This window comes from Cyprinodon tularosa, unplaced genomic scaffold (assembly GCF_016077235.1).
Source record: "Cyprinodon tularosa strain WSP-4 unplaced genomic scaffold, ASM1607723v1 ctg311, whole genome shotgun sequence".
NCBI lineage: Eukaryota > Metazoa > Chordata > Actinopteri > Cyprinodontiformes > Cyprinodontidae > Cyprinodon > Cyprinodon tularosa.
The window spans coordinates 1-27,169 of record NW_024039021.1 but is presented as its reverse complement, the minus strand read 5'-3'; the positions used below and the strand labels follow the sequence as shown (position 1 = coordinate 27,169).

Genomic DNA, 27,169 nt, shown 5'->3' with positions numbered 1-27,169 from the left:
TATATACCAATTGAGAAAAGAAATTAATATAGCATAGCAACTAAAACAGTAGAAACGAAAGATAAATAACCTCTTGCATCAGAATAATTTCACTTAGCCAGAGAGCTGTGGTACAAAAATGCATCGATTTGTTAAAAGATAGGTTTATCTTTTCAAATAAAAATGTTTTCAAAAACTATCATACTTGTGTTTAACATTTAAAGTCTGTACACTAACCATTCTTCCAATCTGTATTTATTCAAATGGCTTAAATTGAAACTTAACTGTATATATTTATTATGTTTCAATAGCAAGCATAAATCTTGTGTCTATATAAGTTTTCTATATCTAGATGAACATTTTTAACAACTTTTATTTACAAAATACTTCCTCTGTCTTGATTCAGCTGGACGGAGAAGCTGGGAACATAAACTTTCAGGAAAATAAATGTCATTTAGATTCTGATTTTATGAATATATCACATTGCATAATGAGGATCAGGTGTTCATGATAATACCACACATTATAATTTCATATATTGGTCCAGTTTTGGTTCATTAGACCAGATCAACACCTTTGAAATGATTACTGAGGTCGAACAGCTAATTTCTTGTGGCTGTTTCTGAAGAAAACAAAGATCCTGCTGTTTTTCAATAAAATGATCATAATGTTGACAGATTCTTCAAGCATGAGTCTCAATTTTAAAGCACGCATGCAAACCAAAGCAGGGCCTGGAACTTGCATATGTCACTTTTATTAAACTATTTTTATAAAACAATCTTCTTGAGCAAACAAATGTGGTTGACTTGTGGCTTATCTACTGTAAGCTTTATTTCCGCTTTCCTCTGGAACTTTAAAGGCAAAGAAAAAACTAGCGTGGATCAAGTTTTAGATATAAAGATGTCTATTCAGCCTTTGAGTTAAAAACTGAAAGGCAAGGAAAGTTTATCTATATAGCAAATTTCAGTAGCGAGAGTCAGAAAAGCACATTGCAGCGACGTAGAGAACAAAAAAAGTATAAGAGAATAAAAACGACACAATAAAAAATGAATAAAAAAACAACAGAGATTAAAAAGATTAAGATTGAAGTGATTAAGAAAGTGGAGCAAAACTTAGACTGGAAAATTAATAATGTTTAGATAGCACTGTCAAAGTGTACTCTAAACAAATACGTTTTTTATTTCAATATAAGCAAATGAGAATTTCAGTTATTTTACAGCTTTCTGGGAGTTTATTCCAGATCTTTGCAGCATTAGAACTGAACTTTTCTTCTTCATGTTTAGTTCTGGGTGTTCAGAAGATATTACAGCCAGAAGACCTGAGGCAGTCAGTGGATACACTATCAGCAAGTCTGTAATATATTGTGGAGCTTAACCTTTCCGTGATTTAGAGGCTAACAGATGTTTTTTTAAAGTGTAGTCTTTAAGATACGCTGAGCCCAGATGTTGGGCCTGATCAGTGGTTTCTAGCTGTATTAACTGAACCTGTGTATTGACTTTGGAAAAGCTCTTCTTTGGCTCCAAAGACTCAAACTTAATTTTTGCTTTAAATCATCTGAATCCGCGTATTTGTTTCTTCTATGCATCTACCCAATGCACTGGAAAAATGATCTAGAAATGAGTAACAATTTCTTAAATCTGCATTTACCCTTAGTTTGAGTGGGTAAATTAGATAGACCAAACTATCGTCCACCTGAGTTGCTGGATTTTTTTTGTTTTGTTTTTTTGTTAGTCCATTTGAAATCATGATGAATTTTCTTATATAATTATTTTGCAATGAGTTCCATGACTTTCAACACAATAAGAGATAAAAAAAAGCACATTTATCTAAGAATATTGTTTGATGATATTCTAGCAGCAGTACAGTAAGAGTACACCCCAGCACTGCAAAAAATTTAAAACTAAATAAGTTTTTTTTTTCTTGAACACTGAAAAAAATCTAAACCTAGATAATTCTTTTTTTCTTAAAATTAGTGCATTTGAGGTTAAAAAAGACATTTTGCCAGTGGAACAAGTCTATTTACACTTAAAATAGGACACAATTGCATTGTCTTATTTCAAGTGCATGTTATCTAATTATATCTAATTAAATAATATATCCAGGTCTCACTGTCATTGCCCATGGATGGATAAATAACATTAACCTGACAAAAGCCAGATGCATGTCTCGCTCCGCCTAGCTCCACTCACATTGGCTGGGCGGAGCGAGACATGCATCTGGCTGTTGTCAGGTTAAAATAACATATCTAATTAAATAATAATTATCTAAATAAATAATCTTATTTTAAGAGTACAAATCCTAATTTCATTGGCAAACGATCTCATTTACCTACTCAAATTAAGGGTAAATACACTTAATTTAAGACATTTTTATTTATTTCTAGATTGTTTTTCTAGTGAACTGAGCAGTGAGACACTTTGCCAATGGAACAACATGATTTACATTTAAAAGAAGAAAAAAAACAATTGCATTGTCTTATTTCAAGCGCATATTAACTGAGATTAAAAGTACTCATTCCACCAGCAAATCATCTTATCGACCTAATCAAAATAAATGGTAAATGGCATGTACTTATATAGCGCCTTTTTTCAAATCAGGAGACTTGACCAAAGCGCTTTACACTACATTCATTCACCCATTCACGCACACACTGATGGTGGCAAGCTACATTGTAGCCACAGCTGCCCTGGGGCTCACTGACAGAATTTAAGGGTAAATACACTTAATTTAAGAAATGTTTGCCTATTTCTAGGTCGTTTTCGCAGTGATAACATTTTGTCTGGAAAAGCTTCCACTTTCAGGCAATAGTTTGAAGGTTTATCCAAAACAGGTACAAACCCTGACCAGGAGATGCACTTTGTCTAACTCTGAGAGTGAAATATGTGAACCTGTAAATTATTGGATCAGCAAAATTCAAACACAATAAAGTAGAGCAAAATTGATGCTATCATAGAATTAAACCTAGTTATTAATTCTTATTTTTGGAAAACAAAACAATCTGCTGAAAATTGTTGATCTTGTATTTTAAAATGTTTATTATGGATCTTATGAATATTAAATGCTTTGAAATCATTAAAGTATTTATCAAACTTTGCATTTGCTCCATATGGGTTGCTTTATATGTTTTTTTTTTTTTATTCAATTAAAAATATAAATATTTTTTAACACCTGAAAATAAACACCAGAAGTACTTCTAAAGATACATATTAGAGCTGGTCATTTTACTTCCATAGCAGAAATACAAAAAATGCAAAACATACTGAGAACCGAAATACAGATAACTAAAATGTCAGGGAGAACTCATGTGGGGAACGAGAGATGAGGAAGCAACAAACACAACAAACCAGCAGTGAGTGGTGTTACTATGGGACAATGAACCAAGACAGGCTGATCAGCAGATTGGGAGCAGGTGTGAGCAAGACCAAGTAGGAGGAAACCAAGAGGAAATGAAAACCTGCACAAGGGAGCAACAGAGGATAACTTAAGAACTCAGCAGTGGTAGAAATAACTACAAAGATACAAAACACAAATAAACTTAAAAATGAATCCAAGCAGAGAACCCTCAAAATCTGTTTGGATTCCTAAAGACGAAAAGGATTAATCCATTGCATTTTAATTAATTCATTCAGCAGTGGAAGAACTCATTTAATTCCTTCGCTCCAATCGAACGTCTAAACTCCACTTTAAATAGCTTTTTTTTTTCTTTTTTTTTTTTAGGTAGGCTGCTAATATTTTACTTATTTCTATTTCAGACAACACATGAACACAATATTCATGCTCTAGCCCATTTTAAGATTTTCCATAAATGCAATTAATTACCCAACCAAAAGCAGAAGTTTCAAAACTAAACGATGCAAGACAAAAGGGTAGTAAAAAAGTAGAACTTCTCCTAAATGTCAGTCAGCTGAGGAAAAGCTTCTCTGTACAAGTTGGAAAAACTCGTCATATTTGCAGCAATGGCAGAAAAGGAGGATGACATTACCTATTCTTCTATTGTATTCAAAACTAGGGATCAGTTACATCTGGAAGGTAAAGGGAACTTTTATTTTTTTTAAATATGAATAACCTTTGACCTTAGACAGTTTGCATATTTACCGCTATAAGTATGAAACTGGAAAAGCAATACAACTTGAAACTGTTTGATGAAGATTTTTATTTTAATTTCCTCAAAACTATAACTGAAAAGAAAAGCAACTTTTATATTATTTAAATGTGTATTTTGTTTGTTTTTAACTGAAGTGTAGATAAATATGACCTTTTATTCAAACATTTATGAAGAATTGTAAATGTTTCTTATATAGCTTTTCAGAACACTTCTTTTAGATTGTTCTTTACTTGCAGTTTCCTGAAACTGAGAATGTGTAATGATTGTTATTTCTAAAGTGTTTCCCAGTGAGAGATAAAGTTACACCATCTATTAAGACCTGCAGAGAAACCATTGTCTTCTGACTCGCTTTAAGGAGATCTTTCTTTCTTTTTTTATTTTAGATCTTTGGAAAGGGGTGTTCTTGGAAGTAAACTTTTTAAATTTTATTTTAAACTTTGTTTTGTTAAAGTCACAAGTGAATTTTACTTTGATTATCAATCATGAGCCACAACATGTTGCTACATAGTTTGTCAAGTCCAAGAAAAACAATACCTTTTAAAAAATGAAAAGACGATATGAATGATAGGTAAAACATTTGTCTTAAGCTACTGTTACTCTTTTACAACCAACTCCCTCCTCTCACACAGTTAGTGACGCTAGTCCACCATTATCGTTTTTTTTTTTTTTTGTAATTAACTAGGAAGTCCCTTGAGATTGAAATCTCTTTTTCGAGGGAGACCTGGCCAAGACGGCACACCAGTTAAAATACAAACAGAAATACAACATAGACAAAATCTCACATAGAGAAAAAGACAGGTCACATAGGCCAGTTACATTTCTGAATTACATGACATTTTAACATGGCCTTAAATTCATTCAATGGGACTAGATCATTTAAATGGAGCAAGTTTTGCAAATTATTCCAGGACCATGGAGCAAAGTAAGAGAAGGATTTCTTCCCCAGCTCAGTAAAAACCATTGGAACCTGGTAAAAGCGCCACCTGGTGGAACGGAGATGAAAATGGCTGGAATTTAGCTTGAGGAGATTACATAAATATGCCGGCAGTTTGCCCAACATGGCCTTGTATAGAAAAATATACAAATGAAGTTGTCTACGTAGACTTAGTGACGGCCAGCCTACCAGTTCATACAGCGCATAAGCTTTGATGGCCGCCAACTGAACTCAATGTAAATCCAGCTGGTTTTCTAAAACGCCTTGCTTGATTTGCTGTGTATCTTTCAAATTGGCTTTTTATGAACCAGTAGCAGGAAGAGAGCCACTCCTGATAAGAAGCAACTCTGTTTGGTTGACATCTTGCATGTCACCTAAAACACAATATGTCACTAAGTAGAATAGAATAGAAATAGAAAATCCCTTTATTGTCCCACAATGGGGAAATGCTGGTGTTTACAGCAGCAAAAAGAAAACAGAGAAAATAATCAAACAAATATTGACCTCAGAAAAGTGTATAAGAATAACATAATAATAAAAAATTTAAAAATAAACAAATGAAATACTGTACTGTAAAATGTTTAAACAATATAAATACTATGCACCAGGAGAATAAATAACCAATATACAGCTATGGACATTTTTACAGAATTGGATATTTGAAAAATAGCAGCAACATCCGAGATGTGCAAAACGACAGCAGCATGTTTTTAACTTACTAAGATAGAAACTGTGCAAAATCAGCATGAATGGAACAACTTAGACTTAGATTTTATTTGTCATTTGGTTTACACAAGTGTAAAACAAAAAGAAAATTCATTTGGAACAGCTCTCTGGACAATTTCCTCTTTTTTTTAAAGTGCAGCCTTGAAAAACTTGTTAAAAATAAATAAATATATATAAAAACTGTAATATAAACATGTGACTGTAAATTTACAGTTCTAACGTTAACTTATTGAGGTTGTTGAGAACAGAGAAAGTTATAAAGTCTTACAGCTGCTGGGAGGAAGGATCTGTGATCACGCTCCATGGTGCATTTACAGTAGGGTGCAGCAGTCTGACATTGAAGGGGCTCTCCAGTTCAGCACCAGCTTCATGCATGGGGTGGGAGACATTATCCAACAGAGATGTTAATTTAGTTAGTAAACATGGTGATTGACCATCATGCTTTGTTTTGTCAGCATAAACCAGATGTGGTTCTAAAGATTACGGGTTCAGTTGGCCTTTTTTGTTTTCTAACTTTAAAGACTTTTTAAAGTACTTCTGCTTTTCCATCCGTTTTTCTGTGATTCCCCATGCTGTTTTTTTATTACATATATACTCTGAATACAGGGTGGCCATGTAAAATTCCTGGGTAAAGTTTTATAAAGGCTTGTGAATACATTTGGATTGTAAGAGGTCCTGTCATATAAATTAGAAATGCTTGAAATCAATGCTTGAAATGTATTTAAAAGGAGGATTTCTTACAATAAATCAACCTTGTCTCTCAGTTCCAAAGAAGGAAGAAGAGACTGTGTATGATGAAGTGAAGATCCAGAGTGAAGCAACAGAAAAAACTTACACAAACTGTAAGTTATGAAACATATAAAAAAATACAACATATCTGCAAATATTTAAACTTTATATTAATTGATTGACATTTTTAATTACAAATGAACAAAACCCTAACCCTTATTTTCTAATGTTGACATTATAAGGAAATATTTGATAATTACTGTACGTTTTCAATACATTTATTTAGAAGTCTTTTTACAGAAACTTGTAACTTCTGTTTAGATGTAATCAATTTCTTATGCGTTTTCTATTATATAAAAAACCCACATCTTTTTTTGTCAATCACTGTCTTCACTGCAAAAACAATCGAGAAATAAGTAAAACATTTTAAATTAAGTGTATTTACCCTTAATTTGAGTAGGTAAATAAGATGATTTGCCCATGGAATAAGATTCTTTACCCTTAAGATAATATAATTAGATAATATGCACTTAAAATAAGACAATGCAATTGTTTTTTTATTTAAAATGTAGATTGTCTTGTTCCATTGACAAATCCAAGGAAAAAATGCACTTATTTTAAGAAAAAAAATACTTATTTAGATCTAATTCTTTTGCAGTGTTAAGAAAGAATACAGACCAATTGTTAAGTCAAACTATTCAATTTCCCTTTTAGAGCTAAGGTTTGGTTTGCATTGATTCTAAAATAAGCCTTTAATTTGCAGCCAAAAAGGAGAAGGAGATTGTGTACGATGAACTCAAAACGTGCTGTGAAAGAGCGGAAAGCACACATGACACAAATGGTAAGTTATTACGGGAAAAAAGCATGTAGAGAAAAGCACAGGTCAACACAAGGACTCATACTTCCTATTACAACTGTCTGATGGTTTAAAAGCTAATTCAGGATGTTAAAGGATCCAAAAGTATTAGTTAGTTAGTTAAATGGTTGGTTGGTTGGTTGGTTGGTTAGAATTTAAATTTTTATAGGTTGAATTATATGGAATCATCAAAATAGACACAGTGATGAATATAAATAAAGCAGCTATAGAGTCTAACACTTTCTTCTTATATAGCTCTAGCAGTGCTGTTGCCTGATAAGGAAGAAGAAGCCATGCTTCGAGTCTATAAGCAGGCGGCCTGGTGTTTTGGGATTCTGTTTGTCAGTTTGCTGTTGGGAGTCATAGCAGTCGGAGTGTATGGTAAGAATCGAAAAAAAAAAATCCTAAATACTGTAGTTTAATAGTCTTTAACATTGGAAACTTATTTATCAAATCAAATATACTGAAATTCTGGGACCTGGTAATATTTAGAACTTCACAATTCATGTTTAAGGTTCGAAATCAAAAACTTCCACACAATATACAGGAAATGTTTGGTGACAGAGAAGGGGGTTATGATCTAAGAGGTGAAGGATACTTTAAAAAACAACACTTTAAAACAACCAGAAAGAGTTTTTGTTTATCTGTGTGTGGAGTAAATGTCTGGAATGGATTGAATGACGAGTTTAAAAAAATTCAAAATGCAAACCAATTTAATAAACTGATTAAAACCGAGCTCATTTCAAAATACGCTATATAAGATGACTGTTTAATAGTCTATAATGTAATTGATGACATAAATAGAACTTAAAATAATTGTACATGGCAAAACATCATGTGGAATGGAAACAAGTGTTTTTTTGTTTTTTTTTGGTGTTTTGACATTTAATTGAGGATAAATTGACAAGTAGGAAAGGGGCAGGACATTATAAGTTGTATCTTCTACCTGCTCCTTTTCGAACAGAAAATATAAAATTTACATGTCACATGGGCAAAATAATTTGTTTTATATTTTCATTCTTAAGTTTGTTTCCTTCAAAATATTTTTCGTTCTTGATTGTTTTTACTGTCTGTTCGAAATAAATAAAATAAATAAATAAATAAAAAATGAAACCATAAGTCTTATACTGTAGTGCTGTTTGTTGGCACATCACTAATGAAGCTACTGCTGCAGATAGATAGCTTTGGTTATTGTCTGCGTTTTTATAGCACTTCTGAAATACAGGAAATGTTTTTGCTGGGCGTTTCCCTGGACATCCCATTATTTCAACAGCCTAACTGTAATACTTACCCTAAACTTAGCCACTATGAGTTCACGCCTAACCCTCCCCAACCCAAACGAAAACTCAGTTCAAACCCAGTCTTAAACTTGACCTTTTAGGTGATTTGGTATTTATTGTTGATTATTTGAATCAGTTTACTTTACTTCACCTGATGAAATGCACATTTAAGGCCATCATACAAAGAAAAAAAAAATGTATGCAGATGGATTTGCTCCGCATATCCATCTGGAAACCCTCAGTTGAAGTAATTTTGGGAAGAGGCGAAAATACTGGTTAGCTGATTGGCCTATGTTGGTGATAGACGGGCCAAATAAACCAATCAGATCAACGAAGCATATGACGTACTAACAGAGCGACGACGAAAACACAACCACAAGCCAGGCTACTCTTGCCGAAACCAGTCGGGAGAAGAGCAAAAACATCTTTTCCTCTGAGAAAAGCCTCCAGAGCAGTGTTTTGCTCTTCTTTCAGTGAAGAAATACTCAGATAAAACTTGCTCGATAGCCACGCTAACGCTAGTTTCATCGGCTGAAGCTGCCATGTTCTTTAGACTGAACTGTCGTGCTTCTCGTTGCGTCACACCTCAACCCGCCTCAAAGCCAACGCTGATTGGATGTTCGTTTGGTGAACGGCTCCAATTTTTTTTTAACGGAGAGTCTCCAGACTCTGCGAGCGAAACCTTGAAAGCTCGCGAGATCAGGATGGTCTCACGAGGCTAACAGACTGCCACTCTGACTCTCACTCCCAATTGCCCCCCAGGCTCCGCACAATGTCAGCCCTCTGCTCTTCAAGGGGATGGGTTAAATGCAGAGGTACATATCTCCAATGTGAGATCAATAAAGTTTAATTATTATTATTAGAGTAGGTGTCGTGCAGCGTTTGACATGTAAAATAGCAACACAATGAAACCATGAGATACTACCATAACACTATATTGTGCTTTTTATGTCACACCTCCAAAAATGGGTAGTTTACAATGAAAACATATAGAACATATGTATTAGCATATTTGTTTCTGCATAGATTTGAAAGCACAGTCTATAAATATCACACATTTAATAAATCATCACCAAGTATGCAATAATGTTGATATTCAAACACTTTAAAACCTCTCTTGAAAGAGCGAGTTTTAGGTAGTTCATGATCCTCTCCGTCTCTTAGACTCAGAATATCACTCTGAGCATATGTGGAAGGTTAGCGTTGTATTAAAAACATATCATCAGATAAGGCATTTTGTCACACAGAGATGTATCTGGAAAACTTTTTGATATTAAACTTACTTATCAATATATCTTTATTCTAAAATAATTCTAGTTCAGATAACTGTTAGCTAAATGAAGCCAATATTCTATAAATAACTAACCATACCAATATTATATACTGTATGTTTTTTTTTTTATCATTTTAACATATCTCTGTGATCCCTCCAAGGCAGTATGAAAACACTATTCCTAATTTTGCTTGAAGATTTCTACAATTTCTTACAAGAACATTTGTTTGAAAATAAATTGGCTTGAACTTTGCATTTAAAGAAGACAGAAAGGAGCAGATCAGATGTAGTAATGGGTTGAAATCAATGTGGAAAAAAACTTTTTTGCATAAGATTTAACTGTTAAGAAATCACGTCTTGTTTTTCTATTGCAGTCACATTCATTCCTGCGCATGATGTAAGTGAGCTGGACCGGCTGAAAACCAACCAAACGGCTCTTCTGGGGGAAAATAACAACCTGACAAACATCAACAACAAACTCATATCAGAGTTAGAAAACTTGAGGGAGGGTCACACCAATCTGACCGTTGAGTTTAAAAACCTCTCTGAAGCATTTAATGTCTCAGAAAGTAGAATTTTAAACCTGACAGGAGAAACACAGAGACTTACAAATCAAAACCAGGAGCTGGAGTCAGAGAAGAGAAACCTTACAGAGCAAATACAAAACCTGGAGAACAGGTGGATCGAGCAGAACGTCAGCCGTGCTCAATGGAGCATCAATGCATACTGTACCAAGAGCTATAATAGTATGTCCAGATCACATTGATTGTATTCTAAAATCACCAATATGAATATTTGTATGTATGACTCTTTTTTACGAGTGGACTCTGTTATTTCAGGATACACATGCAAACCTTGTCAAGACGGGTGGCTTCATAAAGACTCCAGCTGTTATGCCATAAACGATGCCTGCAATACTAGGAAAACCAGGAAAGAAGCACGTGAAGACTGCCGACGCAAGAATGCAGATCTCGTTGTGGTTTCCGATGAAAGTGAGAAGGTACTTAGATAAACCCCGTGCATAATCTATATTTCCTAAAAACTGGAAAATGAATATCATTTATAATATTTTCTGTTTTTGTCCAAGACTTTTGTCAGTCAGAATAGTTGGTATAGCTCAGGGAATGATGGATACTGGATTGGCCTGAAAGCAGAAGGCAACAAATGGAAGTGGGTTGATGGAAGTAATGAGACTAATAAGTAAGAGACACATATTTAGTATTTCACTTAATTAAATTAATCATTCTTCTGCAAATTGTAATATTTTTTTCCTCTACAGGAACTGGATTCAGTCACAACCAAATGACAATCAGTGTGTTATATCTGTTATGTACAGTGGATGGAAATCAGTGGACTGCAGTGCAAATCAACGGTATATCTGTGAAAAGAAGGCTTTGTCTGTTTAAACCACAAAAGCAAATAAAAAAGGTTAAGAAAAAGTCTAAAAGTGAGAGAATAAAAGTATTTTATTTTTTATATTCTAAAACCTTTGATCATGTAGCCCTTTATTCTCTTCTCAAAGTGGTCAAAGTGTCATTTTCAGTAACTTTAAATGTGTTTTTAATCCACTGTGTGTTTTGCCTTTGTTTGCCATCAGCAGTAATGTTGCTGTTTGACCGCTAGAGGGTGCTACCTTTCTGTTAATTGAAAGTTAAGTTAACAGTTTTCTTGCACCTTGTTTTTCTCTGATGGACAAACCAGATGATTTTTTTTTTTTTTGCTACTTTACCTTAATAAAATATTAAAACTTTTACATTTCAATCTTCTTTATACGATAACATTTTGGTTAAAGTGCACTGGTCACAATCACTTTCTCTCATCGGGTTTAGATCAAAACTAAAGCAAAAAAAAAAGGGATACCAGCTTTTCCAAATACAAAATGGTTCATGTTTTTATGCAACTTTCTTTACTCTCATACAATTCAGTAAAAGTTAAAGCAATCTGTTAATTTCAGATTTTACTTAATTAATAATAACTAATAATAGGATCCAGCTATACTGTATGTTCTTTAATCTTGGCATAAAATTTTATTAAAGACACATTAGTATTTAAAACATCTGTGGTGTTGAGCAGCTTTACAAGTGGTTAAAAAAAAACTTTTGAAGATGCATAATTGTACAAATTGTAATAAGAACATAAGTTATTTTTGCTGATTGAAACGACAATAATGAGGTTGTTGGGTTTTTTTTTTATATTTTAACCAATCATTTATAATATTATGAGCACAAGTGAGCAATTAGTAGCAATTCCTGTGTAATCACAGTAAAACCCCCAAAAATTGCTCCCTTACTTAATAGTTTTGAAGGGAAATAGCACTCCCCATCCACTCAACCTCACGGTGGGAGCTATAAAAATAGCTGATTTAAGTTCAAAAAGTATTCTTGGTTTACATACTAAAATTACAGTTCTGACTAGAAAAAACACTAGACTGGTGATAAACCGAATTCACATCCATAGGTCCCAATGACTCCTATGTTACGACACACACATTTTCACTTATGTTTTTGAGGATTATATGTGTGGTTTGATCTGAGATACATCTCGGTTAAATATAGACCGACAGTATATACATCAACAGAAGCATATAATTCTGGTATTACTATTTTTTTTGTTTTTTAAGCACATTTTTTCCTATCCTGAGCTGAGGAACAGCTTCAGTGCTTTGATATTACAACCAAAAAATTTAAAATGTGTGGTAAACAACTGCTGAAGACCCAAAGAGCATTTTTTTTGGGGGGGGGGGGGGGGGGGGGGGGGGGTTTGGCTGAAAATTAGACATTTTGGTTTAAAAGAAAGCTTCCTGGGTGTTTTTTTTAACAACTGATCTTAAATCTTGAAATTATTTTTCTCCTAAATAACTTCTGTTAATTAAATGTTCAAATTGTAATAGTTTATTTGTATATTATATAAGTACATTTCAGATAATCATAAAAAATAAAAATAGTTTTGATAAAGTTACTTGTCTTTTTTTTTCTTTTGATAATCTGTAATGGCAACAAATACACTGTAAAAAAAAACAAAAAAAAAACTATTTTTTATTGCCATTTTATGATACAGGACATTCCAGAAATAAATAAAGCTGCTTATTCATCGATCAAAAATGGAAAAGGTAGAACTGTCCACAGATTGTGTGTTTATTCAGATATTGTACAATAACAACATTACTAATAGAATCTAAACAATAGACCCAATATCTCAAAGTTGATAGAAAAACATTCAAAACTAACAAACTTTTACTGTCACATGATTTTATCAAAATTTATTTATTTTAGGAGTTTATATATTGATTTTCCAGAGCTTAAAGTTACATTGAAGATGATGACACACACAAAAAAGCTTTCATAAGTTCTTTAAGAAGTCTTAATGTTTTGAATTTTAATCTATTATCAAAATCAACGGGCACTAAAAGAACATTTGTGTGAGAAGAAATGGTGGTTATAGTGCAGTGCTAATGAAGTGGGTTTTATAGTGTGGAATCATATTTTTCGTTGGCTTATTATGTGAGATAAAATGTTTTGAGTGTGCCTGTTTGAATTATGAGTAATGATAGAGAAATCCTGTATCATTCACTGTGCGGTACATCTTTAGGGGGACAGAAAGCAGATGCCTCCCTACTCTAGAGAAGGGTAAAGGGAAGGTCATGAGAGATACCGTAAGTTCACACAGGCCCCTTCATGCCGTGGCTAAAATGTATGTCCTTGATGAACTGAAGTATTTTTCTTGGGAATAACCAAACGTTCAAGTGTGAGAGATCTTTGTGCAGGGGGTGGGTTTTAGTTTCATGGGAGAGTGAGAATGTTCTGGTATTTTGAAGAGTATAAATGTATGTGCTTAGGACGGTTAAGTCAGAGCTTTTAAATACTCTCCGTCCAAAGGACGTTAAATAAAACTGAATATTATGGAAGAAATGCTTTCCCACTAAGTTTTCTAACTTCACAATAGTTTGTTATACAATAGGAAAGGTTCTTAATGACTTCACTTTTAAATGGTTGATCAGCTAGTTTCATGAAGACAAATAATTGGTTCAACAATTATTTTATTAATCTGATAGGAACAGAATGAAATTGAACTATGCCAAACATATTTCTGAATATTTCTGACACCTCTGTAACTTAAGCCCTTTGTCAAAAAGCTGCTATATCAAGTAGACTAAATATTTTTTAGAATGTATTGAACTCTATTCTTCTATACTTTGGGGGGATAAACATACACAGCCTTAAAATATTAATATTAATAGACCTAATATAGGCCTATGTAATAATGTAGAGCCCCCAAAATTTAGAAACTACCCAATGATTTTTTTTTTTCTCTTCTTGTTCCTTAGGTCAAATGACATTTTTATTTCAACATTCTCAATTTCTGAAACTCATAAATATCTTGTGTCCTTTTTATCTGTGTTGAAATAAGGTGGATAACTAAGCTTTATTTCTTTCTCTTTTTTTGAGTAGTTTATGCAGGCATTTCCCAAAGCTAAGACATGCTCCTATTATTATTAATCATTATTAATTTCCCTACATAGCTGTTCATGTTTTTAAAGATGTATTTTTTTCTTTTTTAAAGTTTAAATTAGGGTAGTGGTAATTTAGAAACATCCTTTTCCTGTTTTCAGTAAACGCACCATGATACAGCTGAGGCTGAGTCTCTATTGCGGCTGCGCGGTCGGTTTTTTCCCCCGGAAACGCCAGTATTGTTTTGATGTTTGCTGGTGTTTTTAGTCATAAGGAGAAGCTGAACTTTTAATCCGCGTCTTCTTGTCTTTTACCGTAAAGAAGAGAAAGAAGAGCGTCCAATATGTACAGTCCGAGCTGATGAAGAAAACCTGCGTGCTGAATGAAGATAGACATTTGCCCTAACACAGTGGTTAGCTGCCCTGTTCGCTGGCTAGCAGGGAGCTAGCCATTAAAGTTTGCTTCAACATGGATTGTACAGCGCTGGAACACGATGCTTTCAAATTTGCCAAAGCGGCTGTGACCTATGACCAAAAGGCCAAATATAATGAGGCTGTTTTTTATTATAAGGTAGGTAGCTGAAGTTTTCACTTTAACAGCTGCTAGCTGTCGTGGTTAGCATTTAGCTGTGTTTGTCCTGTGAGTTCAAAGTCCACTTTTACTGTGACAGTTTTATATTTTTTTCTGTTTGTTTGGCAAGTTCTAGTAAAATCTTTTTAAATAGTGATTATATTTTTTTTTCTGGCATGTTGTTATTGTTCAGTTACTTTTTATTAATAATAATAAAAAAGAACCATTAAATGAACAGTAATTGTGTGTTATAGGAGGCAGCCCAGGCTTTGATCTATGCTGGAATGGCAGGGTCCAAACTGGAAGGGCTCCAGGACAAAGTGAATGAATATTTGAACCGGGTTCAAGCCCTCCACAATGCAGGTAAAGTCCTCTGAAAGCTGTCAAAAATAATTCCTTCCTGTTGTTTTCACCTGTAAACCAAAGCAGTAGTCGGTAAAGATTGTTTCCATATTCTTTTTACCAGGCTTTGTAGTCATATTTTTATCCATGTTCATATTTTGACACTTTAAATCCACAAATATTGTATTTTTATTACCGTAAATATATGTCCCAGCCCAAGACAAAGTAGTGGATAGTTGTGAATACAGGCTGATACATTGGCAGTCTGACATTTGAACAATATTCCGGTTGTTTTCTTGTATCGATATCAGCTGACACATGCATGCAGTTTATTTATGCATTGCTGCTTTAAAGGTTTCTTTTTTAAAAGACCAGCCCTCTCCACTTAAAAATAAATGCTCTTGCACAACCCTGTACCCGGGTGCACAAGCCCATTTCTCCTTGTGCACGCTCTTTTTAAAAGTAGCTGCTCTCATAGCTCATACAAGCTTACTAAATCCCCCAATTACTAAATAGAGCAGGGACTTTATGGTGGACTTTTTCGTAAACTTACAAAATGCTAAATAAAACAAGACAGGAACGGTTTTTCTTCACGAAACTTTTTTGGGAACGTCATTGAACAGCGCTGACGACCCGGTGAGTAGCATATTTTAAAAAAAGAACGTTTAAGGTTGTTTTAAGGACATTATCGGACATGCACTATGGAAGCCATTCTGAAGCAGCCAGAGGGGGATTCTGCATGAGCCAAATAGCAGAGACAGGGCCAATTGTCAAAATTTTGGTGTTGATCATTCGATTTCATCCTGGACACTACAGAAAATGGGCTAAAAGTGTTAAAAAAAGGGAATTTTCCTTTAACTTACCGTTCAGACAGATAATCACTGCTTTTTACTCCCCATTGGTAGTAACTCATCCTTCATTGCGTGGTGCCTGAGCCATCTTTGTTGTTAGTCGCCCCTGTGGGGTAGTGGCAATAACTGTCTGATACTGTAGCTCACCAAAGATATACGCACTGAAGTGTGCATGTCCAGAAAAAGATAGCTAACAGGGTGAGCACGTAGGACGGTCTTACATAAACATATCACCAGAATGATTGCAATTAGGAGGACCATTATTTTGATGATCCACCCAGAAATAAAAGATTGTCCTCTATACCTGTAAGGACACTTGAGGCACATGCATTGCCACTGCATTCAATCGCTCTCCATCATTAGTGTTCTTTTTGATTTCTTAATAAATTGAGACTTTTGTAAGATTAATTTAACTTATAACACTTTTTTATCAAGTAAATGGAGTAAGATATATTTGGGTCGTAGAATCGACCCAAATATATGGGCAGCACATATCAAGGATTGGTTGGACTGATAGGCATTGGCCTAAAATGACCTTTATTAGACAAACTTGGGGAAAACATGATTGAAAAACCCATCATACATGCTTACTGTTTTCTAGGATCAGCTTTTGTTGATGTTGCAGCTGAAAGTCCTCTCAGGCAGTAACTAAATAAAGCATATCGAGAGACGGAAAATTATGCCAATTCTTTGTAAAATAGCTTAAGCTCAGACAGACTGGATATAGATCCAGTGGTTAAACATCAGATTTTATTTTTTCCTACAGATTCTCAGTTTGTTTCAGGCTAGATTTTAACTTTACCAATTCAACACATGGATATACTTATATCTAAACCGCTCTTTGGTAGCGATGGATATTTTGTAGAATCCTTGCCATATTCAAATGTCTCTACTAGGTTTTATAACATCTCAATTCCTCTAATAACATCCCTGCTAAAGATTAAAAACATCCCTCTTAGGAAAATGTTTTCAGAGAGATGTATAAATGTTCCATCACATGTAATAATTTGCATGTTGTCTTATGTCTATTCTGATCTGACCAGTTCACTGAATTTAACCCTTGCAGTGATCCCTATGGAGCTTGTTTCACACGGAAAACTAGACTTTCATCGCTTACTTTCAAAAATAACTTTTCTATTGAGTTTTCTGTGTAGTATAATGTAGTACTGAACTGCTTCCCTTTTTCCCTTTTTTTATTCTATTTTTTCTACCTATAGTTTCATAGTTTTTATTATCATTTCCTGAGGTGTTTGCTTTTTGTTGCAGGTATTAGATCTTTATGGAATAATGTTTTCTAAGCTCTGAAGTGCTTTTAACATTAGATGTTTGACTGTAGTTTTCCACTGGTTTCTGCTCCCTGCGGCTGGATCTTTGTTGACATGGGTGTGTCCACAGATGGCTGGAGTATACGCTGTTTTTGACAACTACTGCCCAGAGTTTAGCTCTGTGTATAAGATTTAGAACTGAAATCTTTTTTTTTTTAAAGGCCTTTAAGATTTTGATATGTATTCTGACATTTTGAATTGAAAAAGCTTCCTGGATGGGAAACAAAAAGTCTTCAAACTTGGAAACCAAGTCCAGTGGAGTGTTTTTTTTTTACTTTTTTGGAATTTTGATATGTATTTTGCCCATTTATTGTAAATTAACCCATTACAATGAAAATAAAATAATAATTGGGGACAGTATGTTCTCATTTCAAGTAAACAACAGTCTAATCAGTTTAGCTGAACAAACTTCCTGTATTTTAATTTCATTAAACTTCTAATCCAGTCCAGTCTGAGAAGATCGACCCGCTGAAATCCCGCCACCAGGTGGACCTAGAGCGCGCCCACTTCCTGGTAACTCAGGCCTTTGAGGAAGATGAGAAGGGGAACGGTGATGAAGCTATAGAGCTGTACACTCAGGCCGTGGAGCTCTGCATAAAGACGGTATTTTTCCCTCCGTATAAATGTTTGTCCTTTTCAAAGTCATTGATGGTAAACCATATGTTATTTATTCCTCCTTTCTGTTTTTTCCTGTCAGTCGAACGAGTCATCAGATCAGACTCTTCAGACGAAGCTGAAGCAGCTGGCACGTCAAGCTTTGGACAGGTCAGATCTAGTGCCGACCTGAACCCTCAGCCAACTAGACATTAAACACTTTTAAACCTTTGATTTGAAAGCCTTAAATCCTTTTTCTCCATATCAGTCAGAAGTATTTAAAAGAGCTTTGACAAAGTGTTATGAATATTTAAAGTCCCATTTTCATGCTTAGTTAGTTTACCTTCAATGTCCTTTATTATTATTTTCAGGTAATGATAATTAAAAACAGTATATTTGTTTAAAACAACTAAAAGTATAATTCTGACATCCTGTATGTTTCCCAAATGTTTCTGCAGAGCTGAAGGTCTTAAAGAGTCGCAATCCAAGTCAACCTCGGCACAGTCTCAGGACAGAACAGGGCCTCCAGGAACCAAGTCCAGCGGCGGTTCAAGCGGACCGGTTCGTCAGTTCTTCCCTCTCGGGCCAGACTTCTCAGTCCACGACCGACCACAGCCTCAACCAATCAGAGCGGTTCAGTCCAGTGAGCCCCAGGGTCAACGGTACACAGCTGAGGAGATCGAGGTCCTCAGGTGAGATGGTTAATGAAACGATCTAACAAAGCTCTTTATGTTATGAGTCAGAGGAACCAAATGTATCGTGTCATTGCATTTTTATTTGTATATTTTTTTTATAAAACCGTCTGGGGTTAGAAACTCTGGTCAGCAATGACTTCTACCGGTGTGGAAGATTTCTGTTATCAGTTTCAATGTTTTTAATCAGTTCTGCTCTGCCTACCTTTGCAGGAGTACATCTACAATCAATGGCATTGCCTATATGCCCTTCATGAGTGTGGACTTAAAGGAGCGATTTGCCTTCCCTGTACCGTTCTCGTGAGTTTTAGTCCTTATTGTCACTCGGCTTTAAAGATTTATTGCCATCGAATCTAAAGTGTAAACGTTTACTTCAGTTAATAAAAACTGAAAATGGACTATCCACACAATGAGGGAAAAAAGCCAAACATCTAACTGAACTGGTTTCTCCACATAAAAAAAAAAAAAAACACAAAACATTTAAAGCTCAGTCAATCAGTAAAAAGTTAAAAACTTCATAAGTAGGATTCATAAATTTTTTACGAATGAACTAAAAATCCCTATTCTGTCATCAAAACATTACGGGATATTGACATGGAACTCTTATTTTTCCAGTATATGTCATAGTAATAAGCTTAACTCAAACAATGAAAAAACATGGAATGGGTATGGAAAAAAAACTATATCACCAAAAGTAGCGGTATAATTTCCCATGTACGTGAATCTCTGATGACCTAAATAATTGTTTTTTTAGTGTGGAGTTTGTTGATGTTCCCTTTTCCCAGCAGCTTTAACTATTCTGTAAACGTCTTCCTCATGGTTCAGAGGTGTGCCGATTGTTAAATGAGACAACCAGAACCAGAATCTCTGTTGTAACTCACCTCAAAGATGCCTTTTAAGGTTACGGTCCTGTCCAAAAAAGTTTCTGCACCAAAATTATTCACATGCAAAAGTGAAAAAATATTATTCATTAAAATATAATTCATCTTTCTGTTCAGTAAAACATCTCTAGAGTGGTTGCTACATTCTGTTAAACATTGTTAAAAATTAATAATAAACGATATTTGGATGCCAGATATGAAGAATCAGATGCTTTTGTCTCGTTTAAATAAATAATTTAGATTTAAATTATATATCTTGTTTCTGCTAAATCTATTTTTGTATTATTAGTACTGTTTACTTTTAATACCAGTTTCAGTGCTTTTCCTTTGCAAAAAGTTGCAGTAAAACCTTTTATTATCCTCATAACATTCCTGTATAACTTGCATATGCCTGTTTAAATTATATATTTCCTTCCTTTCCTTCACTTGCATTTTTTACCAATGTGTCACACCAAACCAAAAATCCTTTTTTTTGTGTAACACACTTACACAGTAAAGTTTTTTCTGATTCAGAGTAAATTGGCTTGTTGAACTAAGCCTTTTGCTGAATGCTTCTTTTGAAATGATTTAAACATTTTTAGTTATCTTTTTTTTTTCTTACAGGGACAAAACTGGGAAACTTGCTCTTTCTCCCAAACAGAAAGCCATCTTCTCCCGCTGGGTTCGGCCAGATGAGATCTGCAATAATCCCACCATGATCATGTCTGTGTCCAGCTTCAGCATCAAACAGGTTCGCAACTCATTCCAACTCATATGCTGATGTTTTCAGTATAGAAAGTTATTCCTTCACACTTTTTATTCTTTAATCTTTCATTTATTCTGAATAAAGCTAATATCATTGATATGTAATGTCCAAATTACCCAGTAGGTGGTGCAACATCATCACAGGTATAGAGCATTTAAAGCAGAACAGAACATTCGTTTTTAAAGTCAAAGCCCAGATTGATGCACGACACTGAAACAGTTTTCAGTTTCACTGAGAACCGATGCTACCAGTGATAAAAAGTGATTTCTGATGGCTCTGAAAAGCTAATTGCACGTTGTGTGTCTTGAATTACCCATGTTTGTTTAGACGGTGGTCTCTGACTGTTCATTTGTGGCTTCACTGGCCATCAGTGCAGCTTATGAGAGGCGCTACAACAAGAAACTCATCACCAGGTATGACTGCAGCTTCTTTTTTCATTGCAACAGCATTCGGCTTACATAGAACATAAGAACTGAAATCTGTTTGTTTTTTTCTCCCCTGCAGCATCATCTACCCTCAGAACAGGCGAGGAGAACCAGAGTATAACCCCTGTGGAAAGTACATGGTCAAACTTCACATCAATGGAGTGCCCAGAAAGGTTACCATAGAAAACCAACTCACAGTATTATTGAAGAAAAATCTACTAATATCAAACTAATAGGATCCCATAAACCTTATTCAAAAGTTGGAAGATAGTTAGTTTATTCTATAAAAATGCACTAAGCTGTAAAGGTAGTCACGAATTAAAACAGGGTTACTGCGTGTCCTTAAAAAGTCTTAAAAGGCATTGAATTCTTCAAAATAAAAAACTAAGGCCTTAATTGGTATTAAAACGTCTTAAATCAATCTTTAGTAGGTCTTAATTTTTAAAACATCATAAATAGGATTATTTTTATTACGATTTATTTTTGTAATCTAAATAAAACATTAAAATTGACAATTTTTTTTTTATTTAAAAAAAATAATGGCTCGCCATTATTGGTTCCGTCCCGATAGTGGAACCAATAAAAGCGTTGTTGCGGCCGGGACATTTGGGAGATGCGCCATTAGCTTTTTGTCTGGAAAATATGAGCAAGTGTAAATGTAACCAAATTTGTCTCCAGCCAAGAGTTTCCTCCATGGCTAAAACCAGGGAACATACATGAGGCTCAGTGGATTTTGTGCAAGAAGTCGTTCAAGCTCGGAACGATGGGAATTAAGGCAGTGGAGTCGCACATGCGAAACGCGAAACACAAATCGTCAAAATGGAGTTACCGAGAAACAGCCGGTATTTCACAGTTTTGTTCCACCCTTGTCTCTGCAACGCCTCCACTTATCACCAAATCAAACATACTAAGAAAACGATACAAAGAAAAATAGCTGCAAAAAAGACTAAGCACTGGTTATGTTGTGGCTTTAAAACTGATTTGTTTCGTTCCCTGCTAAAACAAATGTTTGTGAATTCAGTTAAATAATTGCTCAAATATATCTGTCATTTGTTTGTTTTTAGCTTTCTTCCTGTATGGGAGGCTTTTCAAAATTTGAAACATTAGTGCAGTGGTTTATGTTAAAATAAACCTTTGGGTTAAGTTGTCGTAAGCAGGTTTTTCTTGTGTTTCTTTTGAATTTGATCTTAGATTTTTATTTCAAGTGGCATTAAAAAGTATTGAATTAAATTGCCTTATGCTGTAGGAACCCTGTAAAAGACAATATGTCTACATTTTTTATTTTACTCATGTTCCTCCATGGATGTTGGTATTTCTCTTTCTTCAGGTGATCATAGATGACTACCTTCCGGTGGATCGTAACGGAGAGCTGCTCTGCTCCTACTCCAGCAACCGCAATGAGCTGTGGGTTTCCCTGATAGAGAAGGCTTACATGAAGGTGATGGGTGGCTACGATTTCCCTGGCTCCAACTCGGTGAGTGCATTGGAGGGTAGCGCCTACGGTTTTAAACTGTTTTCCAGTCATTGTATTGTTATTGTATCTGCTTCCTAAAAAGAAAAAAAAAAGCACAAGTTGCTCATCTAAAATGTAGACTCTATTAATTGGAATGTGATTCATTTGGATCTTTTCTTATTTCTTTTTATATTATGTCCTGTACACAAACATATATTTATATTTGACACCAAACTTTTTGCTTTTCAAGATAAATATTTAAGCTTTCTTTTTTACAGAATATCGATCTGCATGCACTCACTGGCTGGATCCCTGAGCGCATTGCTATGCACTCTGACAATCAGTCCTTCAACAAGGAAGACACCTTCCGCATGCTCTTCCAAAGGTAATAACACACAGACGGCTCTATTTTAGTCGCTCCTGTGTTTAACTTCTGAGACGTCTTCCTTTTTTTAACTTGGCCTCTGTGTTCAGATTCCACAGGGGGGACTGTCTCATCACCACGGCGACGGGGGTGATGACAGAGGAGGAAGGTGATAGATGGGGTTTGGTGCCAACACATGCCTATGCAGTTCTTGACATCAGGGAATACAAGGTTAGTTCAGGTCAATTTATTCATAAGCATGGAGAACATCTAGCTGACCCGATACTTTTAAAGGATTTCACCCTTATAAGCAGTGGTGTCAAAAGTCCACACATTTGTTACTTAAGTAGAACTATAGATACTGCAGTTTAAAAACACTCTGGTAAAAATTGTAGTATCAACTTGACCTCTTTACTCAAGTAGAAGTGAAAAAGCATGTGCTCCAAAAACTACTTAAAATAAAAAAGTATCAAGCAGATGCCACTATATGAACTTAAAGCTCAATTTTTCTACTATTTTGAAAAATTTCTTTGAGATAGGGCCAAGGATAAGGGAGGTCTTGTTGGTCTCCGTCTCCCGATTCGCTCTCGCCTGTGTCCGACCTTTCAGACATTTCAACATGTTTTTCTGAATCCAACATTGTAGCATGGCATAGACAATTTACGTTTGCAATTTGAAGAACACCTGCTTGCTTCTGAAGATCTGCATTAGACTGTGCAGATGACGTGAAATAAATATTTATACATAAACATTAAACCGAAGCCAAGAGTAACGAGTAACGTTTGTTTTAAAAATGCAAGGCATAGAAAGTACAGATACTTGTGTGAAAATGTGATGAGTAGAAGTCAGAAGTAGGAAAAAAATAATGGAGTAAAGTATAGATACCTAAAAAGTGTACTTAAGTACAGTAACAAAGTATTTGTACTTCATTATGGAGGATAAAAAGTGCCACAATGAAATAAATAAATACAGCAATAAACAATTAATTAAATGTGTAATTCATTAAATAAATAAGGAATTAAATATATAAATGTGTCATTAATTTAATAAAATACGTCTTCATTTTATAAAAAAAAATATATATATATATATTTATATATATAATTATTTCAGTGTGCATTTAATTATTTCATGGTCCTGTGTCGCAGTGCATCGAAACCATTAAAAGAAACTCACCCATCAAAGTTAGGGGGCGGTTATCTTAAAGGAATAGTACACCCAAAACATGATTAGCCTTCATTTTCTACTCACCCCCATGCTGAACAACACTCTGGAGTACTTTTTTGATATCTCAAATGCATCTGGAGATCTGGGAGGCTTCTTGCTGTCTGCTGACATTCAAATAATGGAGGTCTATGGTGACCGAGACAGAAAGGTCCATAAAAGTCCACAAAAAACGTGTCAATATTCCTCCATACTGCTCGTCCAATGTATTCCAAGTGTCCTGAGTGGGTAGCATCCAGAATTTACTCGAAACGAAGTCATTTAGAATGTTTTTAGAGCTTAAACAGTAGTGTATAGGATTTCCTGAAAGCGCGCACATGCGCGATCACGACGCTACGGAAGCCGGCAGACCAAACCAGATGAAAGTGCGCAGTAGTATGGAGGAATATTGACACGTTTTTTGTGGACTTTTATGGACCTTTCTGCCTCGGGCGCCACAGACCTCCATTATTTGAATGTCAGCAGACAGCAAGAAGCCTCCCAGATCTCCAGATGCATTTGAGATATCAAAAAAGTACTCCAGAGTGTTGTTCAGCATGGGGGTGAGTAGAAAATGAAGGCTAATCATGTTTTGGGTGTACTATTCCTTTAACACCTGATTGGTCACCCTGCACATTAAGGCGAAGCAAATCGATTACAGAGACTGTGATCCACAGGTTGTGAACATACTCTGACAAAGTAGGTGGCAACTCGATTCGCGTTAACCCCGCCCCCTAACTTTGATGGGTGAATTTGACAGATTGTTTTAATGATTTCGATGCACTGCGACACAGGACCATGAAATAATTAAATGCACACTGAAATAATTATATATATTTTTTTTATAAAATGAAGACGTATCTTATTAAATTAATGACACATTTATATATTTAATTCCTTATTTATTTAATGAATTACACATTTAATTATTTATTTAATGCTGTATTTATTTATTTAATTTTGGCACTTTTTATCCTCCATACTTCATTACTTGACGCCTCTCCTTATAAGTCAGCTTTCCCAAAGAATTGCTGCATCTAAAACTGGCAGTATAAGGACGGGAACTTGTTATCCTCCATATCAAGTCCTACAGCTTGCATTGCTTCCTAAGATTTGGTTTGGTAATTCAGCAGCTAGAGTACGAAGATTAAATCTGCTTCTCTGTGTCTTTTACACTTGTAGGGAATGCGTTTCCTGCAGCTGAAAAATCCATGGAGTCATCTGCGTTGGAAGGGGCGCTACAGCGAGCGGGATGAGAAAAACTGGACGCCGGAGCTCCTTAAATACCTCAACTTTGACCCCAAGACGGCACAGAAGTTTGATAATGGTATATTCATGATGCTGCATACATAATCCTTCTAACATTTTAGGAATCAAAAAGGGAGGGCGTGATATAAAACAAAACAATCGCTTTAATTTGTTCACTTAGAAACTCTCCAGGATGTGAAGCATCTTTTATTCTCTTTAAAGTGAGAGCAGGTGTTTAATTAATCAGTCAGTCAATGTTAATTCACAGAGAACTTAAATCAAGTGTTTTACAGAGTTTCACGACAGAAGGATAGACATGAAACCACTAAACACATTTAATGAGAAACCAAAGTAGATAAAAATTATATTTATAAGAAGACAATGAGAAACCTGTAAAGTGTCCTTTTTGGATTGTTGTATTAAAAATCCCAATTTGTCCTGCAATCTATGTCAGATGTTCTAACAATGAACAATCCTTCTAATTAAAATTTTTTGTATCATTTTTAGGGGTTTTCTGGATTGCATGGGAGGATCTCTGTCAGTATTATGATGTCATTTATCTAAGCTGGAACCCAGCACTGTTTAAAGACTCCTCCTGCATTCACAGGTATGTTTGTGTACTGAATGCAACACAAGATTGTGTTTTACATGAATGTCTTTAGGGATCTGCACCATAAATTTGGATTGATTTTCCCGTTCCTGTTTTATTATAGCATGGACTAAGAACATATGCGTAATTATTTTATTAGTCCATGCTTATTATTAGGGGGGCCACATGCCGAAGGCATGGCCCACCTATTACTATTGCACATATTTATTCTGCGTATTATTATTATTAGGGGGGCCACATGCCGAAGGCATGGCCCACCTACTACTATTGCACATATTTATTCCGCGTATTATTAGGGGGGCCACATGCCGAAGGCATGGCCCACCTATTACTATTGCACATATTTATTAGGGGGGCCACATGCCGAAGGCATGGCCCACCTACTACTATTGCACATATTTATTCCGCGTATTATTAGGGGGGCCACATGCCGAAGGCATGGCCCACCTACTACTATTGCACATATTTATTCCGCGTATTATTAGGGGGGCCACATGCCGAAGGCATGGCCCACCTACTACTATCTCACATATTTATTCCGCGTATTATTAGGGGGGCCACATGCCGAAGGCATGGCCCACCTACTACTATCTCACATATTTATTCCGCGTATTATTAGGGGGGCCACATGCCGAAGGCATGGCCCACCTATTACTATTGCACATATTTATTCCGCGTATTATTAGGGGGGCCACATGCCGAAGGCATGGCCCACCTATTACTATTGCACATATTTATTAGGGGGGCCACATGCCGAAGGCATGGCCCACCTATTACTATTGCACATATTTATTCCGCGTATTATTAGGGGGGCCACATGCCGAAGGCATGGCCCACCTACTACTATCTCACATATTTATTCCGCGTATTATTAGGGGGGCCACATGCCGAAGGCATGGCCCACCTACTACTATTGCACATATTTATTCCGCGTATTATTATTAGGGGGGCCACATGCCGAAGGCATGGCCCACCTACTACTATCTCACATATTTATTCCGCGTATTATTAGGGGGGCCACATGCCGAAGGCATGGCCCACCTACTACTATCTCACATATTTATTCCGCGTATTATTAGGGGGGCCACATGCCGAAGGCATGGCCCACCTACTACTATCTCACATATTTATTCCGCGTATTATTAGGGGGGCCACATGCCGAAGGCATGGCCCACCTACTACTATCTCACATATTTATTCCGCGTATTATTTTTATTATAGCTTATAGTTCTCCTCGCCACCAAAAACTTCGGCGCGTAACTAGTCACGCACCATTCGTCGGATCGGGCCCAAAGTTGGCACACGCGTAGAGACCAATGGGGCGATGCGTGCTTGTATAAAACTTTCTCATTAGTCCGAAGGTTTGCGAATTATTAGCGAAAACGTCGCAAAAAATTCCCATAGGAAATGAATGGGGAGAGGAAAAAAACAGCATAAAAAACAGCGCTTCACTGTGTTGGCATACATTCACGTAGAAAAACAGTTTAAAGCTCAGTTTGTAGATAAATCCTTCGTCTGCATAAAACTGAAGAGCTG

General features: G+C 35.5%; 2 protein-coding genes across 2 annotated transcripts; both read left to right on the top strand.

The window, feature by feature from the left end:
* Positions 1-3,868: 3,868 nt before the first annotated feature.
* LOC119788214 (asialoglycoprotein receptor 1-like) lies at positions 3,869-11,547 on the top strand. Its single transcript, XM_038292411.1, has 8 exons — positions 3,869-4,008; positions 6,509-6,586; positions 7,237-7,314; positions 7,585-7,710; positions 10,257-10,628; positions 10,722-10,882; positions 10,970-11,082; positions 11,162-11,547. The coding sequence occupies exons 1-8, from the start codon at positions 3,936-3,938 to the stop codon at positions 11,286-11,288; spliced, it is 1,128 nt and encodes a 375-aa protein (XP_038148339.1). The 5' UTR covers positions 3,869-3,935; the 3' UTR covers positions 11,289-11,547.
* Positions 11,548-14,559: 3,012 nt separating this feature from the next.
* On the top strand, positions 14,560-25,630 carry capn7 (calpain 7; the record flags this gene model as incomplete). Its single annotated transcript, XM_038292407.1, has 14 exons — positions 14,560-14,900; positions 15,155-15,263; positions 17,864-18,021; positions 18,116-18,183; positions 18,471-18,704; positions 18,918-19,004; positions 20,189-20,315; positions 20,658-20,743; positions 20,835-20,928; positions 22,083-22,229; positions 22,487-22,593; positions 22,683-22,803; positions 24,958-25,102; positions 25,531-25,630. Coding segments are annotated over exons 1-14 (1,685 nt in total), but the record flags the coding sequence as incomplete, so codon positions are not given.
* Positions 25,631-27,169: the final 1,539 nt, after the last annotated feature.

Bases quoted from the DNA above. Each gene is read 5' to 3' on its own strand.
- LOC119788214 (XM_038292411.1), top strand. From the start codon at position 3,936: ATGGCAGAAAAGGAGGATGACATTACCTATTCTTCTATTGTATTCAAA. The intron at 7,315-7,584 runs GTAAGTTATTAC...CTTCTTATATAG, and splicing joins AAGCACACATGACACAAATG to CTCTAGCAGTGCTGTTGCCT. The intron at 10,629-10,721 runs GTATGTCCAGAT...CTGTTATTTCAG, and splicing joins CTGTACCAAGAGCTATAATA to GATACACATGCAAACCTTGT.